Source organism: Pteropus vampyrus, unplaced genomic scaffold (genome assembly GCF_000151845.1).
Source record: "Pteropus vampyrus isolate Shadow unplaced genomic scaffold, Pvam_2.0 Scaffold388, whole genome shotgun sequence".
In the NCBI taxonomy this organism is placed as follows: domain Eukaryota; kingdom Metazoa; phylum Chordata; class Mammalia; order Chiroptera; family Pteropodidae; genus Pteropus; species Pteropus vampyrus.
This window is the reverse complement of record NW_011889169.1, coordinates 1,589,404-1,612,004: the sequence shown is the minus strand read 5'-3', so window position 1 is coordinate 1,612,004 and position 22,601 is coordinate 1,589,404. Positions and strand designations below refer to the sequence as shown.

Here is a 22,601-nt window from a genome sequence, read left to right as displayed (position 1 = left end):
CTGAGCTCTGAACCTATTGTACTTCCAACTCTCACCTGTAGAGGGAGCCTTGTTTACCTCGGATTGCTCACAATGCAAAGCTTTCAGTGGAAGAAAGAAAAAGGCTTTTTACAGAAAAAAAGTTGGAGTGTTAAAGGCAGTCTGTTTCAAAAATGCAAACATCGCGGTGGCTGTCGCGTTTTCTCTTCTTTACCGTTTCCACTGTGAATGAGTTGTAGCGTAAAGTCAGTAGAAATTGCCCTTCCTCTTCGGATGTGACCAGAGGAATCAGGAGGTGGGATCGTTTGGGGGTTTTGTTTTATTTTTAGCCATTTCCTCACAGAATTCTACGAGAGCAGCTCCCCAACCCTTTTAAAGTATAAGGTTTTTCTGAAGGCTAATCTGTTGTAACGGAGGGTGTTAATTTGGGGAGGGAGGCATCAGCCCCTGGCCCATCTTCTCTGTCGAGCTCTAATTCTGCTGTCTGGGGACGAGCGTGTTATGTTTCAGGCTGAATCTGAGGTTGCTCGGAGGTCCAGGGCCCCCTGTCTTCGCCCCGTGACGCCCCAGGCCGCCTTCTCCATCACCCCAGGTGGACGCGGTCTGTCTACGCCGAGGACCGCGTCTCTGATTCGCGTGGGTCTTCTCCCTCCTGCGATGCTGTCTCCGCTGACAGCGCGCGCCCAGGTCTGGGATAGAGCTGCATTCTTGATATTATCCCATTACTTTACAACTGGAGCTAGCGCGCCGTAAGGAGCTCGCACGGTGTGGTCTAGGAGCACAATGACCGGAGGGAGGGAACCAGGAGCGAGCCGGCGGCGGGCGCTCGGGATCGCTGAAATGTTTGGGTCGGACAGGTGAGCCCAGCCTGGACTCTTAGGCGCCCGCCTGGGGGAAGGAGGGGTGCAGGGGTGGGTGTAAACTAAGTGGTGGGTAAGAGACAAAGGAAGAGCGAAGAGGCGAGGTGGTGCGGAATAGTGGGAGGGGGAGGGGAGCAGAGGGGGCAGAGAGTGGGCAGCGCGCCGAGGATCCCGAGCTTGAACTTGATCGAGAAAAGGGGGGCCCTGAGGTGAGGGTGGGGGACCCGGTAGAAAGCCGGCCACGTGCCTGGCTTTCCCAGACCCGGGTCTTGCTTCGACCGCCTGGGGCCCCAGCTGCCCCGCCTAGCGAGGACCTGCGTCCCTGGGGAACCTGGAGACGCGCGAGGGTCGAGAGCTGCCCGAAAGCTCCGGGGCACCGAGAGTTCCTAAAGGTGCCCGAGTCACTTTCGTCCGGCCAAGATTCTCCTCTCCTGGCCTGAACGCAGAAAGCCAAATGTGAGCCCCCCAACCCCCACTCCCCGACCCGAAGACGGAGGCCTCGGGGAGCAAGGCGCGGGCACAGACCCCACCGCCTTCTTTCCTGGGCTCAGTCCCCGGCTAGGTCTTCCTCGAAGCGCTTCCCCCTTAAGAGCGCTCTCCCCCGAAGCGCAAGGCGGCGCGTCCAGTGCTCCCTCATCCCTCCCTCCCTCCCTACCTGGCCCAGCACCCCCTCCTTCCTTCTCCTTTCCCCCCGCCCGCCGCTCCCTCCTTTCTCCTCTCTCTGGGTGCCTCCTTTTCCTCTCTCCCCCTCCCCCCTTGCCCATTCCTCCCTCTCACCCGCCCCTCCACCTCCTCCTGCCGCTCCTCCTACTCCCCCGGCGTGCGCCCTCCCTGCGCTCCCCTCTCTGCGCTCCCCTCCCCCGGCCCCCGCCCCGTGCCCGGTCCCGCCCCCCTCCCCCGCCTCCCCGTGCCCGGTGCCCCCCTCCCCCTTCCTCCCTCCCGGCCCCGGCGCCGCCGCTGCCGCCGCTGCTCGCCTGGGCCCTCCCCCTGGCCACCCCCGCCCCCGGGCCGGGCAGTGACGCGCCGCGGCGGTGCCAGCCCCTCTCCCCGGGAGGCCGCGGCGGCAGCAGCAGCAGCAGCAGCTGGAGCTGTGGGGCTGTCACCGCCGCTCACCCGGCTCACTCGCCGAGCCCGACCGCCCGTCTCATTCTCGCCTCCTACCCAGGTACGGAGTCCAGCCCGGATCCCCGAGATCGGGCCCTTTCCGGGCCCCCGGCCGCCGCCCCCCTCCTCCCGCCGCTGCCGCCGGCCGTTGAGCTGCGGTTAGGGGGGCGGGGGGCTGGGGGGTTCCGGGGAAGGGGACGCGGGGGAGCTTCCTGCGCCAGGGCTGAGGAGGGGGACGCGGGGAAGCGGCTGCACTCAGGGCGGAGTGGGCCGGGGCGGGGGAGTGGATGAGTATGCCCGAGTAGTGGGGGCCGCGAAGGCTGGACTCTGGGGGCCGCGAGGTGCCCGAGAGGTGTGCCTCGGCGGGAGTGCCAGGGGCCTTCTGGCGCACCCCTCTCCCGGGCCGCGCGTGCAGCGGGTCCTGGAGGGGCGGTGATTGTGTTCGCCGCGCCGCGGTATTGTGCGGCGGCCACACCGTTTGCAGCGAGCTGGGCACAGCGTCCCGGGGAGGAAGGCGTTCTCAGGCGGCGGGGCGGGGGCCGGGCTCGGGTTGCCGCCACCACGGCCTCCGCGGGAAGGGAAGTGGACTGCGTTTGGGGATGTGAGGACGGGAAGCGTTGAGTGGCAGGGAGGGGCTCCCTGCCTGGACGCGGGGAGTTGAGACGAGGTTTGCAGAGTTGAGCCCACTTCGGCAGGCCCCTGTCCCTGCTCGAAGGGAGCGGACCCAGTGCCCTTCTCAGGTGTACCGAGGGAGCCTAAGCCCGGGGCGTCGGCGGCGCTCGGCGAACGGGCAATTCCTTAATGAAGAGGGAGCACAGGGCGGGGGCAGCTGTCCGGAGAGAGGGCGCGCTCCCGGGTTAAGTTGGATTTACACCGCCGCTCTCCGCCTAGTCCTCCTGGGCCCGACACTTTGTCAGGGGGCAGGGAGCGAGGGGCTGGGCGCGGGGCGGGGGGGCGGGCGGAGTGCCATCGCATTTTTATTAAGCCGCCCGGGTTCAGAAGTGACCCCCCCACACACACACTCCCACCTGGAGCTGCGTTTGCCGAGTCCGGTCGCCTCTACCGGGTGGTGCTTCCTCAGGGAAGTTCTCATTAAGCCTCGCTAATTAGCATTATTCCTGGAGAAAGGTTAAGGTTAGATCGTCCTTTTCCTTCTCGGGAGGCCCAGCCCCCTCCTCCCCATTCCCTTCTCTCTCCTCCTCCCCAAGAGCACAAAAGCACAAAAAGAAAGTGTGAAGAGGCGCAGATCAATGGAGAAGCCACAAACCCATTAATTCAAATGGAACCTTTTTTCCCCCCTCTAAAACATTGATTTTTCTTTCTGTCTGCTCTGAGGGGAGATTAATAACCTCCTGATTTCACCTGAAATGGTGTTTGGACTCTGTGATTTCCTCCTCTTTCTGAGAAGGATTGTGGCTTGAAATAGATTCTCCCTTGAGATAAAGCCCTACTTATCCCAGAATCAGCTGGAAACCCCAGCCTCCCCCTCTCTGTTCCCCCACCAGGTGGGGCTTGTGACAGGGAGAGGTGGGGGGGCTCCCCCAACTGTGGGAGAGCCATCTGTGTAGTGGGACCAGGGGCTCCATCCAGCCCCCTGTTTCTGGGCTCGCTGTGGGGAAAGGCCTGTTTATGGCCCAGGCCCCAGTGGTAGTTTAACCCCCAGGTAGTAAATTACCCCTTCATTGGAAAACCATTAGGGCCTAAATGTGTCCTTGAATAATATCAAGCTCCCGTCTAATCCCAGCTCAAGCTGGGCTTGTTTTATAGAGTTTAAGACAGCATCTCCTCCCACACCCACTGCACCAAGGCTGGGGTGATGGCCCCATTCAGCACCTTCCCGCTGAAGCTGGGAGCAGAGCACCCCGGGACCTTTCTCCCAGCTGAGAAGGCTGACTTTGGGGAACTTATCTGGCTTTGGCCACCCTGGAGCCATGTGGAGCTGGACTGCCCCTGAGTTGCTCAAGAACTTTTTTGTCTCGTCTGGGTCCTTTTCTTAGAAGGAAACTCCTGCAGGGCATTAGGTCAGAGTGGTTCCTCTCCAGTCCTCCTTTGGCTAGAGGAACCCTGTCTGCTAAAGCCCAACTCTCCAGCCTCCTTTTAAAGGGACCCCCTGTTAGTGGCAGGGCCCGGGGTATCAATGAGGCCCTCTTGGTGAGGGGTGCTGGGAAAACAGCCAGTTACCTTTGCTTAGGAAACAAAAGCCTGTCTTACGCTAGATACACTAGTCGGAAGGTGTTGAAAATGCTCACTCCCAGTATCCAGGCATCCATGACAGCAAGGACAACAGAGCATCCCCATATATATATGTGAATATGTTTCTGACAGACCGTGTGTGTGTGTATGTGTGTGTGTGTGTGTGTGTGTGAGAGAGAGAGAGAGAGAGAGAGAGAGAGAGAGAGAATACCTAAAATGTGGTAGGTGATTGGCTATGTCTCAGCCCTCTCCACTTCACATTTCCCAGAAGAGCTTCTGCTTATATGACTAGTAAGCAGAGGAGGTATGTTAGCAGAAAGGAGTGGAATTGTGCAGGGTGTGTCTCCGGGCGGCTGGCCTCCTCCTCTGGTGGCCAGATGGGCTTTGGGTGTAGCATGAAGCAGCAGCCTTGGGAACCCAGAGCTCCCGGGAGCAGTGGCTCAGACCACTGCTCTAAGATTTCATTTGTGTAGTCCTTTAGATCCTGGTGTGTGTGTGTTGGGTAGTGGGGTGTTCATCTTCCATTAATAAGCCATCTGATGAACTGAAGTGGTTAAGTTCGGGTCAAATGCGGTTCAGTACCTTCTTGGCATGCCCAGAAGCTGTATGTGTAAGGCTCGCTGACATGGAGACAAGGAGAAGAATTGCCTCGTACTGAAGAATTTCTAGGGCCTAGAAGGGCCTGCAGGTGTTCCAAAAGGAGGTGCTCATTTTCTACATCTTGGTGCCCGCCTACTTGGGGTAGGTTCGGTGCTGGGGCACTTCCCAAGCCTGGTTCTTTCTGGCAGGAGCTTCAGCCTCTCACCAGACAGACCCAGGGGCTAGACAGAGAGGGGCCTTTTTCCTGCCCAGCCCAGAAACACCCCCAGCATATTCCTCCCCACTACCCCTTCTCTGAAACACAGACCCAAGGCTCCTGGTGAGGGTTTATGGCTTACAGTTGCACTAAATTCTCAGCAAATCCTCCTCCTTTTCTTTCTCAAAGCAAGTGGTAGAGATAGAGTTACAGCTCTGGGGAAAGGCCTGGAAAATGTTGTGTGAGGCACGCCCCAGGATCCCTGTCCTGGAGGATGCAAATGGCTCAACTTTAGAGGCACCAGGAACCCAGTTCCTGAGAAATTGACCCTAGTTGTAAAATAATCAGGTTACTGATAGCACCTGCCCATAGTTACACACCATGGATACAGGTGCGTTTCCACCATTTCCCCTCTGTTCTCCCATTTTCTCCTCCTCCCGGGCTGAGCGGTGGTTGGTGCTCGTCTGCCTGCAGAGGAGGAAGAGCCTCAGAACCTGGGTGGAGAGAAACTGAACCTGCCCATGAATTTTGGACTGCAGATAAGAGCGGGGAGGGTTTAGGCTCCAGATTGGGGTGTGTCCCAGGGGCTGGCTGGGTGCCGCCCTCCTGCCCCCTCCCACTCTTCAGTTCCCCTTTCAAAAGGGGAGTTGGCTCTTTTACTGTGAACCCCAATGGCTCAGGCCCTTTGGTGCCAAATAAATGATGGACTTCACCGACATGTAGGCAAGGCTGCAGGCTTCACGGTGTCCAAGGGTAGAGGTAAGAGTAGCCAGGGGCAGCTGGCTGGCCAGTCATGTGGGGTCTGGAGGGAGGGAGCCCGGAAGTAATGGATCGTTTACACTTTTATTTTCTAATGAAAGTTTCATTGAAGTTTGTTTACAGAAAGAGAGAAATTAGTAGATCAAATTCCCTTGAGATTCCAGGAGGGAAAAGCAAGAAGTACATGACTTATGGCTTACGACCTCTAGGCGAGCAAGGGGAGCACTCTAGGTCAATGCACAGGCCTGAGGCCCTACCACTTGCAAACCTGAACTGGCCACCTCTCCCAGGTCCCTCTGGATTTGGGTGTGTTTCCCCCTCTGCCCAGTCATCGATAGGCTCTGAACTGTGTGTGCTGGTAATTGTCTCTGTAATTAGCCTGCTCCTGGAGCTTTGGCTGGGTGTGAGTGGGTGAAGGTACAGGCCACCCTCTGCAGCTGGGGGCTCTGCTATAGCAGGTGAGTTGCAAAGCGGTCTTGGGAAGGCTTCCCTCCCAGATCAGCCCTGAAAGCGAGGGTATGGAAACTAAGTTTGGTTGGAACTTAGTCATTTTTCTCCCCAGTTAGGTTTAATGGACTTGATTGCTCACTTAAAAAAAAAAATTGCTATTTAACACCAATAAAAAAAATTGCTGTAGCAGTAGTGTCAAAATCTTAGAACCACTGCTCCCAAAACAGGGACTCATGTGGCAAAACCCTGGGGGCCATGGGAAAACTCACTGGGGAGGGAGAGCAAGATCATCAGTAGGTAACTGAGGAGGGGTTCCACAGCCCCCTTCTTTCTCTCTGCTTACATGGGGTCAGGATTTTTCACTGGTCTTTTTCACTAGATAATAAGTTCCCAGAGGAAAAGCACCCTGCCTTAGACATCTGTGTTCCTAGCATTTCCCCAACTCATAGTATATGTTCAATAAATGTGTGTCGACTCATTGAAGAGAGCTTGTGAGCATGTGGGCATGTGGCTATAAATATAGCTTCATCTCCCATGAGTTCCCTTTGGGTCTCATCTTGAGACACTCTGTTGTTAAGGAATCTGGTTCTTTCGATTGAAGGGAGGAAGTGTGGTGAGGAAGCTTCTTGGTGTGGTAGCACTGTGATGTGGGCTCTGGGCAGACTGCCTGGGTTCGAATCCCAGTTCTGCCACTAGCTCTGATGCCCTTGGGCAGCTGGGGCAAATAAATACAAGATCTGGAGATAGGCCTGACATGGGCACCTGCTTTCTTTGGTGGGAGGCTGTTGCAAAGCACTCTCATAAGACCCTTGCCCTGAAGCCCCTTGTATGTGGGCACCGGATGCCCTTCATTATCAGGTGATTGTGATGTCGATGTAAAATTTAGCCCGCCTCTTCCTAATTGCACCTGTCAGAGCAAAGAGGGGTGGAAGGGGTTCATTTTGGTAGACAGTGAAGTGATCTGAGGGGTGGCTGGCAGCTGTAGGAGGGAGACCTTGCAAGGCAGCTCACTGCCATTGGCCTGCCCACCAGCCAGAGTCCAGGTTTCATACAGTCTCCACTTAACTGTGTGTGGTGGGATTGAGTTCTTAATTGTCAAACTGATGCCACATTGCCATTAAACACTGGGTATCATGCCAGGCAATTCGGCCAGTTCAACGAATCTCCTTGGCCTTGTGGCATGTCCAAGGAACATACAGCCTGGTCCCTACTCTTGGAAGCACTTAAGGTTTTCTGGGGAAAAACAGGACACAGACACACAGTGTGTTGACATTCTACAGCTGAGGGTTGTGCACCCGACTAACTGCCGGAGCTAATGGTACAGGCAGACAGATTGTGTAAGAAGAGAAACGTTGGAGACTGAGCTCAGGTTGATGGGGAGAGGTGTGTGTATTTAGAATTTGGGTCATGGAGCATCACAGTAGTATGGGTATTCCGGGTCAGAGGGACAGATGAACAGAGGCTTGTAGGCGGGAAGGAGGGTACGTTTGAGCCCTTAGGATTGTACACATCTGGCTCTGCCACTTGTTAGCTCCTGACCTTGGGCGCAAGTGCCTTAACCTCGTAGAGCCTCCGTTTTCTCATCTGTAGAATGGGGCTGCTATAGTACCTACCTGGTGGGCCTGTCGTAAGGGTGAAATGATATGATCCAAGGGGAGCACTTGGCGTCTGATAAGCTTTAGCTTCTGCTGTTGTTTTAAACTTGGCTGAGTGAGGCTAGAGTGTAGGAGCCCTCACTGCTGCACCCGGCAGTTCTGACTTTTTCCTTACTCCTTTGTGAGAACCCTGCGTGTTTAGTGGAACACTCTACAAGCCTTTCTCTGAGCTGGAGACGTCCTTGCACCTTGGGAGGGGACACTCCTGTGTGGCTCAGCTCACCCACCCCAGCTACAGCAGCCCTGTGGCTTCTCCTCAGACCTACCAGCATGTGCCGGTATCTGGAACGCTCCCCCCATGTAGACCCCCACACAGCCACTTTCCTCACTTCCTGCAGGCTTCTGCCCAATGTTCCCTGACCAGTGAGGCCCTCCTTGGACACGGGGCAAACAGTCTTGCAGGTCCCTCTCCCCTCCTATTAGGCTTTATTTTGCTTTGTGTACTCTTCAACACCACCAACATTATGTGTTTTTCGTGTTGATCGTCCATCTCCTTCCCTGGGCAGTGAACTCCAGGAAGGCCAGGACTCTGTCTTATCCGCAGTTGAATTTCCCTGCACCTGGAAAGGTGCTTGGTTCTTAGTAGGTGTTCAATAAATACTTGTTGAATGGACTTATGGAGCATTTTCAATAGGTGATACTTCCAGATGTTAAGAGAATACTCAGTCTTTTAAATCATGTGTGTTTCAGCAATAGCCAAGAGCCGGGAGAGGGCCTTCCTACCTCAGCTATGACTTCAGGTCACACCCTGACCACAGTGTACCTTGGGCAGCCAGGAAGGAGCAAGGGGCCCAAGCAAGGGTGCCCCTGGCCTGGGCTCCCAGACCCTGTATAGTGCTTTCTGCCTCCGAGGGTCCTTCTCCCCAGTCTGCCAGCCTCCCTTCTCACTCTCTGGTTCTGTCCAGTTAGCATAGGGGAGAGTTTTGTTGTCCCTCTGGACCCTCTGTGCAGAGAGAGAGCCTTTTGAATGTGTGTGTGTCCCTCTGGGTGTGAGAACACAGTCTGAGTGAATGTGAGTGAGTGTGTTTTCACCCAAGGAAGAGTGTGGGTGGATGTGCTTGTGTGTAAGGAGCAGGGTGGGAGGGAGGCATGTGTGCGTGTGTGTGCAGGGAGAGAGCACCAGGACACGTGGTCTCCGTCCCCCGAGGCTTTGAGTAGGCCGCATAGGGACCCCTGAGCTGGGCAGAGCTGGCATCCTGGCCTAGCTCGAGTCCTCCAGCTGCAGAGGGTACACACTCATGCTGCACAGGAGCTGTAAATTCCAGGAAACTCCCTGCCAGCCCTGTGTGGTGGGGGAGGGAGTGGAGGCTGGTTCCCTAGCACTTGGAGAGCAGATGTGCCCTGCCTCAGGGACAGCAGCAGAAGAAAGTTCAAACTAAAGTGTGTTTGCTCACTATAAAAGAGATGTCTGTGAGGGGGCCTTGGAGGGGAGGCTCTGGTGAGGAGGGGTGCTCTGCCAGAAGTCCTTACTAGGGGCCCACAGAGGCCATTGTATCTTGCTGGAGGGGACAGGGGAGGAGGCAAAGCCAGAGATCTGGGGTGTGGGAGCTGCTGGGTCATCTTTCTTGCATTTTACAGCCAGCTCCCAAACACAGTTGCTTGCTGCTCCTGAAAGAGGCTGGGCCAGAGGGAGGTGGGGTCCCTTCCCCCTGTAGGGCTGGATTGAAGGGGCCCCGCCCCGGGGGTTCCCGGATGACTGGCCAAGGCCTTACTGAAGCCAGGGAGGGGAGAGAAGGCAGGCGTGGTCCTCTCCAGCAGGGCCTCCGGCTGTTTGGAAGGCCCTGGCGGCCCCCCAGGCCCTTGAGCCGAACCCCCTTTGCGGTCTGATCTGAACCCTTGCCTGCCCCACCCCCTTCCTTCTGTACACTTCTGGGGCTGGCCTTTTCAGCTCTGGAAGCTGCCCAAGAGCATATCTTTGAAGCACAGCAAAGGTTAGGAAGGAGGAAGACAGAAATGTCCTCTGGGCTGGGGGAGTGGGAGAAAGGAATTCCATGCATGCTCCACGGGAGTCAGGGCGGCAAAGCTTGGTGGGGTGATCAGCTTGGCCTCGGGGGGCCGGGGGGGGCGGGGCAGTATGTCCTGCTACCCACTTCTGGCCACCTTGCCCTGTGTACAGGGAGCCCCCTTCCCAGGCTGTGAGCAGGGCGCGGGGAGCCATGGCCCTTGTTTACAGCGCTTGTTTCAACCTTGGCTCACAAGGGTAAGAGCCAGGCCCTGCCATCCGCCCCTACAGGATGTGAGACCTCGTAATTGTCTTCAATTACAGAGCTCCTGCCCTGAGCCCCGGCTTCTGACAGGAACCAGAGCCCGAGCCACTTCCACAGGAGGCAGGGGAGCAGCCCCGCCCCCTCTGCAAGATTGAGGGGCTCCCTTTGGCTCTTGGGGCACTTCCAAATGCCCACGGGCCATGGGGTCCACCTACAAGGCAGCCTGGGGGCTGCCGAGAGCCCGTTGCTGTTGAATGCTTACCTTCTTTGTCCCTGGTCAGGATGAAACTTCTGTGAGCAGTGAAGATTTTGATATGAATGACTCCACATGGATGTCAGCTGACCCACACCTGGCCTCCAGCCTGAGTCCCAGCCAAGACGAGAGGATGCGGAGCCCGCAGAACCTCCATAGCCAAGAGGACGGTGAGTGTCCCTTGGTGGCCGGGGGGGGAGGGGCTGCACCGGACAACAGAGGCCTAGGAATCTGGGGTGGTGGAATCTGGGGGCTTACTGCTGCCCCCTGTGTTCTCAGCATCTCCGTGGGCCCCACTGCCCAGCTCCTGGTCCTGGGGAGACCAAGTTATTCCTCCCAAAGATAAATGGATGGAGCTCTCAGGGGTTGGCACCCTGATAGGTTTGTTTGCCCTGAGGCTCATGGGCTGGTGTGATACAGATTTTGAAGTTACCACGATTCGGGCCTAGGAAGGTGAACAGTATGCCTGACCCAGAACAGTTTCAGCTACCCAGCAGTGAAAATAAGCTCTGGGCTTCCGAAGCTCAGGGTCCCTGCCTGGCACCCGGCAAGCAAGCAGGCAGTGCGCTTGTCCACGTTTGTGCCCCCAGCCCCTTGGGATGCGATGTGGCCCTAGCTGAGGAATTGTTTGGACACTTCCCCACCCCAGCCCCCACCGTCCTCCAGGGCCTGCCAGGCAGCCTCCTGCAGCGTCCCTGGGAATAGAGGCTTCCTTTCGGGATGAGAGAGTTGGAGTCGAAAGTCAGATCGCAGAGGTCTACTTCAGAGCTCCCGTGTGGAGCCCCTGGGGTGCTCGGCTTTGGGGCTCCAGTGCCTGCCTCAGGTATAGTTGTATGCCTGGGGTGGCACCTATGGTCAGAGTGTCCTGGCCAGGCTCTGTTCTCCGGGGAGGAAGTGACTGGGGATAGGGGATGAGCTGAGTGAAGCCTCAGAACTGGGGTGTAGAGCTGCCAATTAGGAGGAGTCGAAGGTTGGGACCTGGAATGTGGGAGGGAGGTGCAGGGTTAAAAAGGGGTGTAATGTTAACTATGTGAAATGGGCTAGCTTTAAAGAGTAAATAAGGGGTAGGAACCTTGCAGTTTGGGTCAAAGTTCATCTCCATGGCAGAACCCGCGCACGCCTCCAACTGCCCTCACAGGCCTGAATCCGGCTTTGTCTGGGAGGAGACGCAGCCTAGGAGCAGCTGGGGTGGCTGGGCTCCGGGCTGGGGAGCCCAGGGAGTAGTTCTTCAAGGAGTGGGGTGCAAGGCGGCTGGAAAGAAAAGGCTTTTGTGCCTTACTGCTTCGTAGGGTCAGCACGACCCCCTTGTGCCGTGAGCCTCCTGGACCAGTACTGCCCTCCAGCATTCCCACGGGGTGGGGACCTGGGGCCGGAGCAGCCACGTGCTGCTGGGGGCTCAGGCTGGGAAGTACCCAGCAGCTGACCTCCCTCCTCATCCGAGCTGATTGAGAGCCACACCCAAAGGCTACACCAAGGGCTATGCCAGCAAAGCCAAGGGTGTTGATTATATCTTTCCAAGAAGGATCCAGAACATTTTTTTAAAAACTCAGAGTAGTAGGACTGAATGAGGGCCATGTTCCCCCAACCCATTCTCAAAAAGTCTTGTGTTATTGTTACTCACAACCACCTTTTGGGGGTCTGACCTCTGCCAGAAACACTTCCCGGGGAGATTTGGTGATTTGGGGGGCCTCCAGGATCAGGTAGCAGAAGGGAGTGTTTCCATGGGGGTCACAGGACTTCCTCAGCATCATTGCCCTGCCACCCAGAGGTCGGCCGATCATAAATATGAAGCTGAGAAAAGCAAAGAGGCCGGTGGGGTCAGTGTGTCCTGCAGCTGGTCCCACAGGAGCCCAGTGGGGGCCCGACCTGGGTGTAGTCATGCATATCCCCATCGCCACCCCTGCCGCCCAGGTCCCCCCTGGCCCTGGGTCCTGGGGTTGAGGTAGGCTGGCCTGCTGACAGGACAGGGTGTTTATCAGGGCAGGCAGCCGGAGCTGGAGACAGGGAGGATGGTGTTGACCATGATACCATCAATTTAATTATTTAATCAGAGGCTGTGTCTGGAAGCCGTGGGCTGACATGCTGGCCAGAGGCCAACCCAGACCCAGTGCAGGGGGTCGTAGGCCTTGAGCACACTCAGCCGGCTGGCCTAGTCTCCACTGCCCCTTCTGGTTCCAGATCTGTCAGTGACTGCCATGTCTGACCAGTGCAGTGAGTTCCCAAAGGATTCCAGACCCAGCCTGGAATCCTTGTCCAACCCTCCAGCCCCCACAATGGCATGCAGCCAGCTCCCTTCTCTGAAGGTGCTTACAGTGCAGACACGGGCTGAGATCCTGCTCCCATCAGTGAGTCTGAGTCAGTGGGAGGCCATCAGGGGCTGTAGGGTGTTCTGTGTCCTCTGTGGTTAACAAAGGGCTAGGTGGGGACAAGCCAAGCAGGGGCTCTAGTTGGCCTGTATTCTGCACCCAGCCACAACCCTCCACAGTCTCCACTTCTAGCTCACGCGCCTTCATCAGAAGCATCCCCAGCCCCATTGACCCCAGGTGGCTTAGTGTGTGGTCCCTGACCCTTGGTCATTCATGGAGGAGACAAGTTGGAAAGATGATGTCTGAGGCCCCCAGTGTGAGCTCTGTGAAACATGGACCATGTCAGTTTTGCTCTCCACTCTGTCTCGGTGACTCTAGCTGTGTGCCTGGCACATTAGGGGAGCCTGTTGGGTATTTGCGGCCTGAATAAATACAGGAACAGCTATTTATTGAGACCTGCCCCCAAGCACACCATCCAGAGGGGGTTAGGTCTGCCCTTTGCTGGGGACAAGTTGGGTTCTTTGTTCCTGGGGATACCCCTAATTTGAGCACCTGGGTCTTTTAGCCAGAAAATGTGAGTACTCTCAAGGTGGTGTTGCTGGCCAGTGATACAGCCCAGAAGCATTTCAGGAAGCCACGCAGTTCGCACAACAGATTCACACCTGTTGGTGGATGTGTTGGGGCTGCCTTCCTCCTCCCTCACCTCCTTTTTCAAGATTTAACAAAGGCAGATGCACGCCAAGGCGGAGATCAGAAATGGTTGATCAGCAGGCCAGTCCCCCCAACCCGCCCCTCCACAATTTACCAGCAGTGGGAGTGTGCTTGCCCAGAAACAAGCTTGTGCTTTTCCCCCAAGCCCACCGCTGCCGGCAAGGCTCCATTCGCAGATCTTGATAGTCCATTCCCTGCTCCCTAAATCACAGCAGCTTGACAGAGAAGCACCGCTTGCAAGGCACTTCCTCACTGGGGACTGTGGCTGCCTCGGGTGAGCACATCACTCTTGTCCCATCTCACAGGAGGAAACCAAGGGTCAGGGAGCAAATTTGGGCGATCTGGCAAGAGCCAGGAGGGGTGCTGAGGCTGCCCTCTTCTTCTTTGGCAGGTGTCAAAGCCATGCGTAAGGTTGTGGGGACCAGGTCTCAATAAATAGTTGTTCCTGTATTTCCCCAGAAGATGGGTAGGGGATCCTGGGAACGAGAGGAGGCTCCCCACACACACTCAGAGCACTGACATCTCAGGAGCCCAGAGAGATATGCTCTCGCGCTGCCTTCTGTCCACACACAGCCAATTCCCCTCCAGATCCACCGCTCAGCCAGCTGAGGCTTTGGTCTTTCTTTTGAGTTCAGACAGCACTTTGGTCTTATCACAAGCACCTAGAAAAACACTCTAGCCCAGTGGCTGCCTTTCGGAGGTGGAGAGAGGATGCCTGGGAGAAGCCAGCTGTTGAGACTTTGTCCAGGGACACTGTGGTCTGGTGCTGACTTGGGACTGAACAGCACATCTGTCTGGCATTATGCCCATCAGTGGACTGTCCAGTGCCCATCTCCCTATACTGTGAACACCCTGGGAGCCAGGATCCCAGCACAGGGCCTGGCCCAGAGCAGGCAGGGGGAGGTGTCTGTTGAATGGATGAGTGAATGAAAGAGTGAGCAAGGACAGGCATGCAAGCGGGTGAGCCAGCAGGCCTCCTGACCGCCAGACGTGGGGTTAGGCCAGGGTCCTGACTGCGGCAGGCAGGGCCAGGCAAGGGCCCACTCCTTCCATTTCCCCTTGATGCGCTTCACCAGGCCTCTTTCTCTGCCCTTTCCTGAACGGAAAATGTGAGGCCTGGCCTCCAGAAGGGATGCTTGGGGGTGGGGAGCGGACATTACTCACCTCCCGGGCAGACAGGAAGCCAGCGCCAGGGGAGAGCTGAGGGTCCTGCCTCCATCTTCCTGCAGGGTCATCAGGAGTTTCTCGGCAGGAGCTGCATGGCATCCTGGGGCATTTGGGGATCCCTTGTTTATGCCTCTCAGATGAGGCCGCTCCTCCAGCCTCGGGCCTCTGGGACCCACTGGGCCTTGGAGCTTCCCTCCTCTAGGGACATGGTGCCAGCACTTCTGGAGCCTCCCCACCTAGTGCTCATCACCACGTCATGAGGCCGGACAAAGGCACTGAAGATCCCGGCTTAGGCCTTTGGTTTTTCCAGGGCTCTTCATCAATTTTGTCAAGTGACTAGCGAGCCTCTGTCACTGGCATGCGAGGTCGGTCAGCCTGTCCCCGCCTTCAGGAGCCTGTAGTTTAGACAGGGACAGGCGCACGGCACATGGTAACCCTGCCGGTTGTAAGCTTTCTGAGGGCAAGAAGGGTATCTCTGTAGAAATGTGTCTTACTTTTTCCCCTTATTTTACAAGTATTACATTCACTGTAGAAAATTTAGAAAAAAAAAATAGAGGAGCAAAAAAATGAAAACTAGAAATACCACTGTTTGGGACATATTTTTTTCCGTCTTCTCTACGCATATAATCAGAATCTCATTTTCTTTAAAAAAAAGTAGAGGGAGAGATCATGTAGTGTTGCAGGCACCTTATTTCTTCACATAATGTCGTTTGCCTCTCCCCTGCCACTGAAATAGCATTTTTAAAAATTGTTCAGTCAGTCCAGTGACCGGAGGCCCCATTCCCGAGTCCTCTGAGTGTTTGGCCCTGAGCTGGTGACAGGTTGGTGACACTGTGAGCTCAGGCCTATGACGATGTCTTTCCTACCGAGGAGGAAGTTACTTGCCCAGACCACAAGGGTCTCTGACTCTAGAGCCAGCGTTTGGGCCACTCATGGGGAAGGACATTCAAGTCCCCCCTTTTGCGTTATTACAAACGGCTCCACAGGGAGCATCCTCAGGGCCGGGCCGTGCACCTGCTGGAATCCCGAGCCCCTCCCTGCCTGGAGCCAGGGTGCTCAACAAACTGCTGATGAGTAACCAGCGGCAGAGACGGGGCCCAACAAAAGCCTTCTGGAGGAGGCCATGTTGGGTGCGATGCCGGTGGAGCAGGCCTGGGAACCTCGGGCGGCCTGCCAGGAGGAGCCTGGGAAGAGAGGAAGATGCTGAAAGCCGGAGGTGGGGGTCTCCTGGGTCGCGTGTCTCCAGAAACGCCGTATGATCTCCAGCTTCAACTGGGAGAGACAGGGCAGGGAGGCCACAGCAAGGCCATCTGGCAAGGGTCTGACCCACAAGGGTTCCAGAAAGATGAAGAGAGGTGAGGCCCCCTCTGTGGGCCTGGGGTCCCATCTGGACACGGGTCCCTGCAGACAGGCCCCTGGCTCTCTGCTGTGGATCTCCTGAGTGAGCCCTGGCCTGTCTTGTCCCTCCGTTGTCCCTGCAGAGTGGTCTGATCCCCAGCTTCTGCCTGTATCGTGGCCTGGGTGACTGTGTCCGTTAATCCTAATGTGTCCTCAGGAGCTCTTTGTGAGAAGACCAAAGCTTCCTGCTTCCTGGCTCTTGCTGCCCTCAGGTGTGGCCTTGCACTGCCCCAAATGCAAACTGGTGGCAGAGCGGTCACCTGGGGAGCAGGTGTGTGACTTGCTTGCCCAGGGCACAGTATTTACAATGGAGCTGCCTCTCCTTTCGTCGTTGACAGGGCTTCTCTCCCTTGGGTGCCTTCCCCCCGTCTCCACAGGGTGAGTCTTCAGGAAAAGTGTGCCACGTTGCCCCAACTCAGGCTCAAATCCTGCCTCCACTTGTTTCTCGCTGTGTGGCCTAGGGCAAAACACTGCCCTTCACTGGAAAGCGGGTTAGCCTGGGTGATGTGTGGACAGGGCTCAGCACACACCTGGTGCAGGAGAAGGCTCAGAACATGTATAGGATCATTTCCTCTGAGGTGGCCAGGCTGCTGCGAGGGCCTGTGCTAAAGCGCCAGAGGCCGGGGTCCATGGCCACCAGGCATTCATAGGCTAAGGGTCTTTAGGTGGGTCAGGAGCCTCCCTTGAAAGACCAAAGAGTCCTCTTCCTCACCTCTCCCAGATTCTCTGGGAGACCAGCCCCCCTTGGTCTAATCCTGTCTCCTCATCCGTTCAGGTCTCTCTAGGTCCCCTCTGTCCACTTAGCCCTGTGGGGTTCTGACCACAGCTTTCTTGACAACACACACACACACACACCAGTGCCCTGCACCCCCACTCTCAACCCCCAGGAGTCTTACTTGTTTAAAAAGAGTAGGGCTAGGAGGGCCTGGACACACACAGCTTGTCCTAGTTTCTCCTGAGTTCCTATCCCACTCCCCACCCACACATGCCAAGGCCTGTCTGGGGAGGGACCCTAAGTCCCCCAAGATTCTGCTCCTTGATCTGCAAACTCCAGACCTGTCCCAAGCTCCCATGCTGGCAGGCAGCGAAGCAGGGAGCTGCGAGTTAGCTCTGCTGTCCAAGGAGAAGGCAGCCGGTGGTCACCGTGCTGGGGGACCGAGGATGCCACAGGAGTGTTCTCAGCCAGGGGTGGAAGCTGCTCAGGCAAGGGGATAGTCAAGGAGCCATACTGATAGTGGGGAAGAGGTGAGTGGGAGCTAGGTCCAGGCCATTCGGGCTCAGAGACAGTCACCCACACTACCCCTGAGCCCGGGCCACTTCTGGTGTTCTCTTTGGATGGTGCCCACCCTCCCAGGACTCACTCGTGGGGTTAGAGCAACTCTCCCTCCCCAGGGGCCATAGGGTTTCATGGCATATGTAGCCGACTCCCCACAGACCCAGCACTTGTGGTTGGGCATCTGCACTGGTCACCGTCACGTGGGGGGAGGATTGTGGCCCCTTCACGGCCTCCCTGGCATGGCTTCTGAGGGACTTTTCCTGCAGTGGGTGTTTAATCCGAGTTTCTCGCCCACATACCTGCAGATTTAGGCCTTCTCTGGCTACAGGTCACACACACCCTCCTTTTGTTGTTGCTCCTGTTCAAGGCTCCAAACATCCACACCGGATGGAGAGGCAGCGGCCTCCTGCCCTTCCCCTGCCCCCACCCCAGGAGCAGAGAACTGAGACCCAAGCCCTTCCGGGGATTGGCTGTGGGCCACCCTAGCAGTCCTGGGTCACAGGAAAGTGTCCATCATCAGCTGGGCTGCAGGCGGCACAGACAATGCTGGGCTGTCCTGGCGTCCTGCCGCCGAAGAGTAAGAGAGGCTGGGAGACAGCACCGAGAGATCCCTTTATCCCAGGAGCAGGCGGGGCCTGCACAGCGCTGGCCTTGTGCAGGCTGCCGGAATCTTAGGCCCCCTTAAGCCCCCAGACACCTGCTCAGGACATTAGTGCAGGGCAAGAAGCTTCAGGGCCTGAGAGGTGAGGGAGAGGGAGATTCCCCAGACATACCTGGAAGATTCTCCTGTGCCATCAGGGACATCAGAGCCCTGCCCTTCCCTGCACCCCTCAGCCCAGGATGCATGGTAGACCCCAACTGTCTTTTTACCCTCTGTGGAGGAGGTTCTGCCATGCTAGCGAGGAGGCTGGATGCGGGGTGTGCAGCAGAGGCATCGCCACCCTGAGCCTGTCCAAGGGCAACTTTCCCAGGAACCAGGAAGTGACCGGGGCCACGTTGGCGTCATCACTCTGACCTAAGGAGTGCGATGCACCAAACCCAGACTGGCTTCCGGGAGGGCCGGCGGAGGGCCTGCCAGGGGTTTTTCAGACGCCACACGCACACACACAGGCTCTGGGGTAGGGCCTTGCCCCATGAATCATTCACACATGGCTGTCCGAAGTGGCTTTGTTTGCTCTCAGAGCACATGATTTGTTTTGGGGTGGGAGGGTACAGTGGGCATCTCAGCTAGAGCTTTGTACATTGAATTACCATTGATTTCTCACTGCCTATGCTTGGCCTAGAGGGTGGGGCCAGGGAGAATGTTGGACCTGGGAAGACACAGACCCAGGAAGTGGTACTGGGAGTTTGTCCACCTGGGCGTTTTTGGCCAGTGCATGTTGGGGGAGGAGCTGCAGGAAGTGGGGCGGTGGCAGAGGTCGGCACTGTCCCACAGTACGGATGGGCAGACTAAGGCCTAGAGAAGGAGGAGCACCAGGGGTGAGTCAGGCAGCACTGCAGCCCATCTGGGCTCTGCTGCTCACTGTGTGACGGCCGATGACTTTCTTTTGGGAGCTTCCGGTTCCTCCTTGATGCCTGCTGCGGGGGGCAGTCGTGCACCTCAGGTGTGATGAGCATGCTGGGTGCCTACACGGATTTGGTGTTCACCCCACTGAGTTCGGCACCTATTTGCAGAGCCCCGCCCCCGGCCCTGCTCAGGCCACCTGCCCTGCCCCAAGACCCAAACTCTCCTCTTCAGCTTGGACACTGCTCTAGGGGCCAGGACTCCAGGGTCCCTACCCCGAGAGAAATGATTTCCGTTTTAGGGAAAAGTCACAAAAGTCTAGGTCTGTGCTAATATGGTAGCCACAGACGGCTATTGAAAGTGTGCTATAGTATGCGTAAAATACACGCAGTGTTTCAGACGGTGTGAAAAATTAATGTAAAATACCCGTTTTAACACAGTGTTGAAATGATAATATTTTTGGATATATTGGGTCAAATAAGGTTATTAAAATAAATTCTAGATGTTTTTCACTTTTTCTAATACGGCTACTAGAATATTGAAAATTCCCGAGGCGGCTCTCACTCTGTTTCTGTTGGATGGCGCTGCTGTAGACTCTGAGAGCCCCAGGTGCTGACCCTGTTTAAAGCATGAGTCACGAGAGATCGGGCAGGAAGGTGGGTGCTATGGAGGAGAGGTGCTGGTGTCCCTGGGCGTGTGGCATTAGGAGGTGAGAGTCTAGCCATTGGAACCACAGGGGTGGAGCGGGGTGCCCAGGAGAGGCAGCCAGGCAGGCAGCCTGGACCTGCAGGCGTCCATTGTGATCTCCCACCCAGGATAGGGGGATCCCAGTGACACTGCCTCACCCAGCTCCTCAGTGCCCACCGTCTGACCCCAGGGCCCTCCCCCTTCCTTCCTGGAGGAAGAGCAGGGTAGCCAGCCAGGAGCCTAGTGCTCCCGGCAACTATGCATCATGTAAACGCGGCCCAGGCCACTGGCCTTTGTCAAAGCAGGCAGGGACCAGCCCTAGTTAGGTGCACACCCCAAGTTTATAGTGGAGTCGGTGCCCCAGACTGTAGCACAGAGCCACAGTGGCTGAGGGAGGAGGAAGGGGTTGGCTCTTTAGACGTCCAGCGGAGCCACCCTTGTATCCACACTTCCCCGGCCCATGGTGGGGCTGCGGGCTCCAGCACTCTACTCTCCACCCACCTTTCTCTTTTGTGTCTGAATTATTGATGCCCCCTCCTCTCCCCTGCCTGGCTGCTGCTGTGACAGCCCGTGGAGGGAGGCACTGCCTCCAGCAGCCGAACCTCTGCCCACAGAAGGCAGCCTGTGCTGGGCTTGCTGGGCTGGTGCAGCCATATGCCTGGCCCTTGGTCTCAGGGCTGGTGGACCATCCCGCCTCCCCCCAGCCTGCCTTGGGAGCCAGTGTGAGTCTCCCACTGGGAGAGGGTGCCACTGGCGGTGGCCCCAGAGCCTGGTGTGTCGATTGGTGGTTTGCACAGAGCTGAGCTTGTGCGGGCCGCGGTGCGCTGGCGCCCACATAAGGGCATTGTTTGCCGAGGTAAAAGGGGTTTTTGTCTCCTTCTGGAGACGGGACAGAGGGAGGAACAATTTCCCCCATTCATCGCTGATTCCCCCATTTGAATAGCAGCACATCGCCCCACGTTAAATAGATGGGCACGGCAGTTCTTCCCTGCCCGTGGGCATTCTGGGCACAGGTGGTGAGCTCTGCGTCCTGCCCAGATCATAGCTGGGGAGGCCTGGTTTTGTGGAAATGTTCAGAAAGGGTACATTCCCCAGCTGCTCCCCGCAGCCCCTCAGTGCACCCTTCTCTCTCTGGCTCCCAGTCACAGGTTGGGGGCAGTCTTGTCCTGCCGGCATAGTTCTGGGCTCCAGCAGGCTGGCCTCCGGTGCGGTGCCTTCCCCGGAGGGGCCTCCTGGCACAGCAGCACAGATGGGAACAAGATGGTCGGTCACCTCCAGTTCCAGGTCTGGGGAAAGTTTGACCAGAACACGTGCCTGCCCAAAGAGCCCGGAGGCTGGAGGCCCGCACCCCTGGAAGGCCCAACTCCTACACCCTGTGTTCCGGGCCCTCGGTGCCCATGAGACCAGCTGGGTTCTTTCACAGGGTCATAAAGTGTCAGCCCAACAGGGCGTCAGCGGCAACTCCCTGGACTGCAGATAAGTGTTGCCAAGGAAATGGGCTGTGCCCAAGGTCGGCAGACTGCGAGGCCCCGCACCTGCCCCCATGCCCAGGCTGCCGTGTCTCATCGGGGCACAGGTTTGAGTACGTGTCTGGGTCTCCCTTAAATTGCTTTTTTTTTTTTTTTGAGAGGGCCGGGAAAAAGAAAGAATTAGGAATGGATTGGATTGGAATCCAGCTTACCCAGCCAGGAATGCTGACGTTTCTCTGTTCCTTCTGTCCCCAAACAGTGGCTGGGTGCTATACTAGGTGCTGGGGGGAGGGGTCCTGCAGTCTGCCCCTCCTGGAGATACCAGCCACCTCAGGACTGAGCTTGGGGTTGTGGTGGGCTGCTGTAAGGAGAGAGCTGGCTTAGGCTCCCTTGGCTCCTGTGGGGTTGGACAGAGGACCATGAATTACTTAGAGACCAAACCGGACACAAGTGACGCCAACCTGCCTTTGACTAGCTTCAGCAGTAAGGGAATTATTGGCTCCCATAACCGAAAAGTCTAGGGCCTACTTTGGCTTTGGGCACAGATGGATTTGGAGGATTTGTCCGTGTGGGCCCGTTAGCTCCGCCTTCCAGGTGTGGGCCTTTCTGCCAAGTGGGCTCAGCCTCACGGGGGACAGCACTTTTTCCTAGTCATTTCTGCAGAAGCCCCAGGACTGACACTCCTGGTTCCACATTGGCCTGTCACCAGTCACTGTGATGGGCTGTGCCGAGTGGCCCGGCCTGGGGCATGTGCTTACCCTGGAAGATTAGGGATTCCTAACCAGATGGAGGGACATAGTTTCTGGAAAGGCAGGACCAACTCGGGCTCCCCCGATACAGCCCTGCCAGCCTTGGGTCTGAGCATAGACGCAATATATGAGAAGGTGATAAATGCTCTGGAAGAAATAGGTAAAGGGGTCAGCATGTCAGAGTGGGGCCAGGGAACTGGGCAGGGGAGGTCTTATTAAGAAAGTGACCTTTAAGCAAAGCCCTGGAGAGGAGGGAATGCACCAGAGAAAGAGAGCTGGGGACAGAGCGTCAGGAGGAGAGGGAACAGCGGGTGCAAAGGCCTGATGCACAGCTGGAGTTGGGGATGGAGGGATGGGTCAAAGTTCGTGACGCTCTCTTCGGAGCCCAGGCTCCTCTAAAACTCTTACGTGTGGTTTCTTGCTTGCTCAAACATGAGCCCCCAGAACAGTGGACACCCCCGTCTTTTCACCATTCTGCCCCAATGTCCTGCATGAACCTGGCACCTAGTAGGTGTTCAAGAAAGGCAGGGACAAGGGTGGAAACAGCCTCTTCCAGGCACTGTCCTCACCCTCCTCCTCTCACTGCGCCCACCTCAGATTTGGTGCCAGCTCTGAGGGGCCCCAGAAGCCCTCATTTCAGTCTGGGAAAGACGTGTGTGTAGGAAGTAGGTGTGTTACAAAGTGAGGAAGTGTGGGGTGTAGGAAACCAGCTTTTTTTTTTTTTTATAGTGCCCACTATCTATACCAAATATTGTCTGTACCTTAAAATCCTATTTTACTGACATGACACCCATTTCAAAAGGAACCGAGGCTCAAGGAGGTGAAGAAGTGGTGTCTTCAAGGAGACGTAGCCCATGTCCATCCCACTCCACAGCCCCTCTGCATTCCACCTAAATCCCAGTTGGCAAAAAGAGGACCCAAATTATGGGCGGACATGCATGGTGGCACTGGGCAGGCAGGCCGTGCAGCCAGGTGGTTAACATGCCGGGTTGAGGGGGCCCAAGCAGCGTGATTGGGGAGCACAAGTTCTGGTGACTCTTGTCCCTCTGACGTGTGCCTTGTGTGGCTGGCTTTCCCT

The 22,601-nt window shown here is 56.8% G+C and overlaps 1 protein-coding gene across 5 annotated transcripts in view; it reads left to right on the top strand.

The window, feature by feature from the left end:
• LOC105305516 (nucleolar protein 4-like) overlaps window positions 1-22,601 on the top strand; it is a 61,829-nt gene that overhangs the window by 21,291 nt on the left and 17,937 nt on the right. The window contains exons 1-2 of one of the 5 annotated variants that reach the window (XM_011380162.2): window positions 721-836; window positions 10,285-10,426. In XM_011380162.2, coding sequence (XP_011378464.1) covers window positions 10,318-10,426 — 109 coding nt within the window. In that variant the 5' untranslated portion in view covers window positions 721-836; window positions 10,285-10,317. Of the gene's footprint in view, window positions 1-720; window positions 837-1,791; window positions 2,005-9,272; window positions 9,728-9,855; window positions 9,997-10,284; window positions 10,427-22,601 lie in introns of those variants that run through there. The other 4 variants (XM_011380159.2, XM_011380161.2, XM_011380160.2 and 1 more) reach the window with 4 other exon arrangements.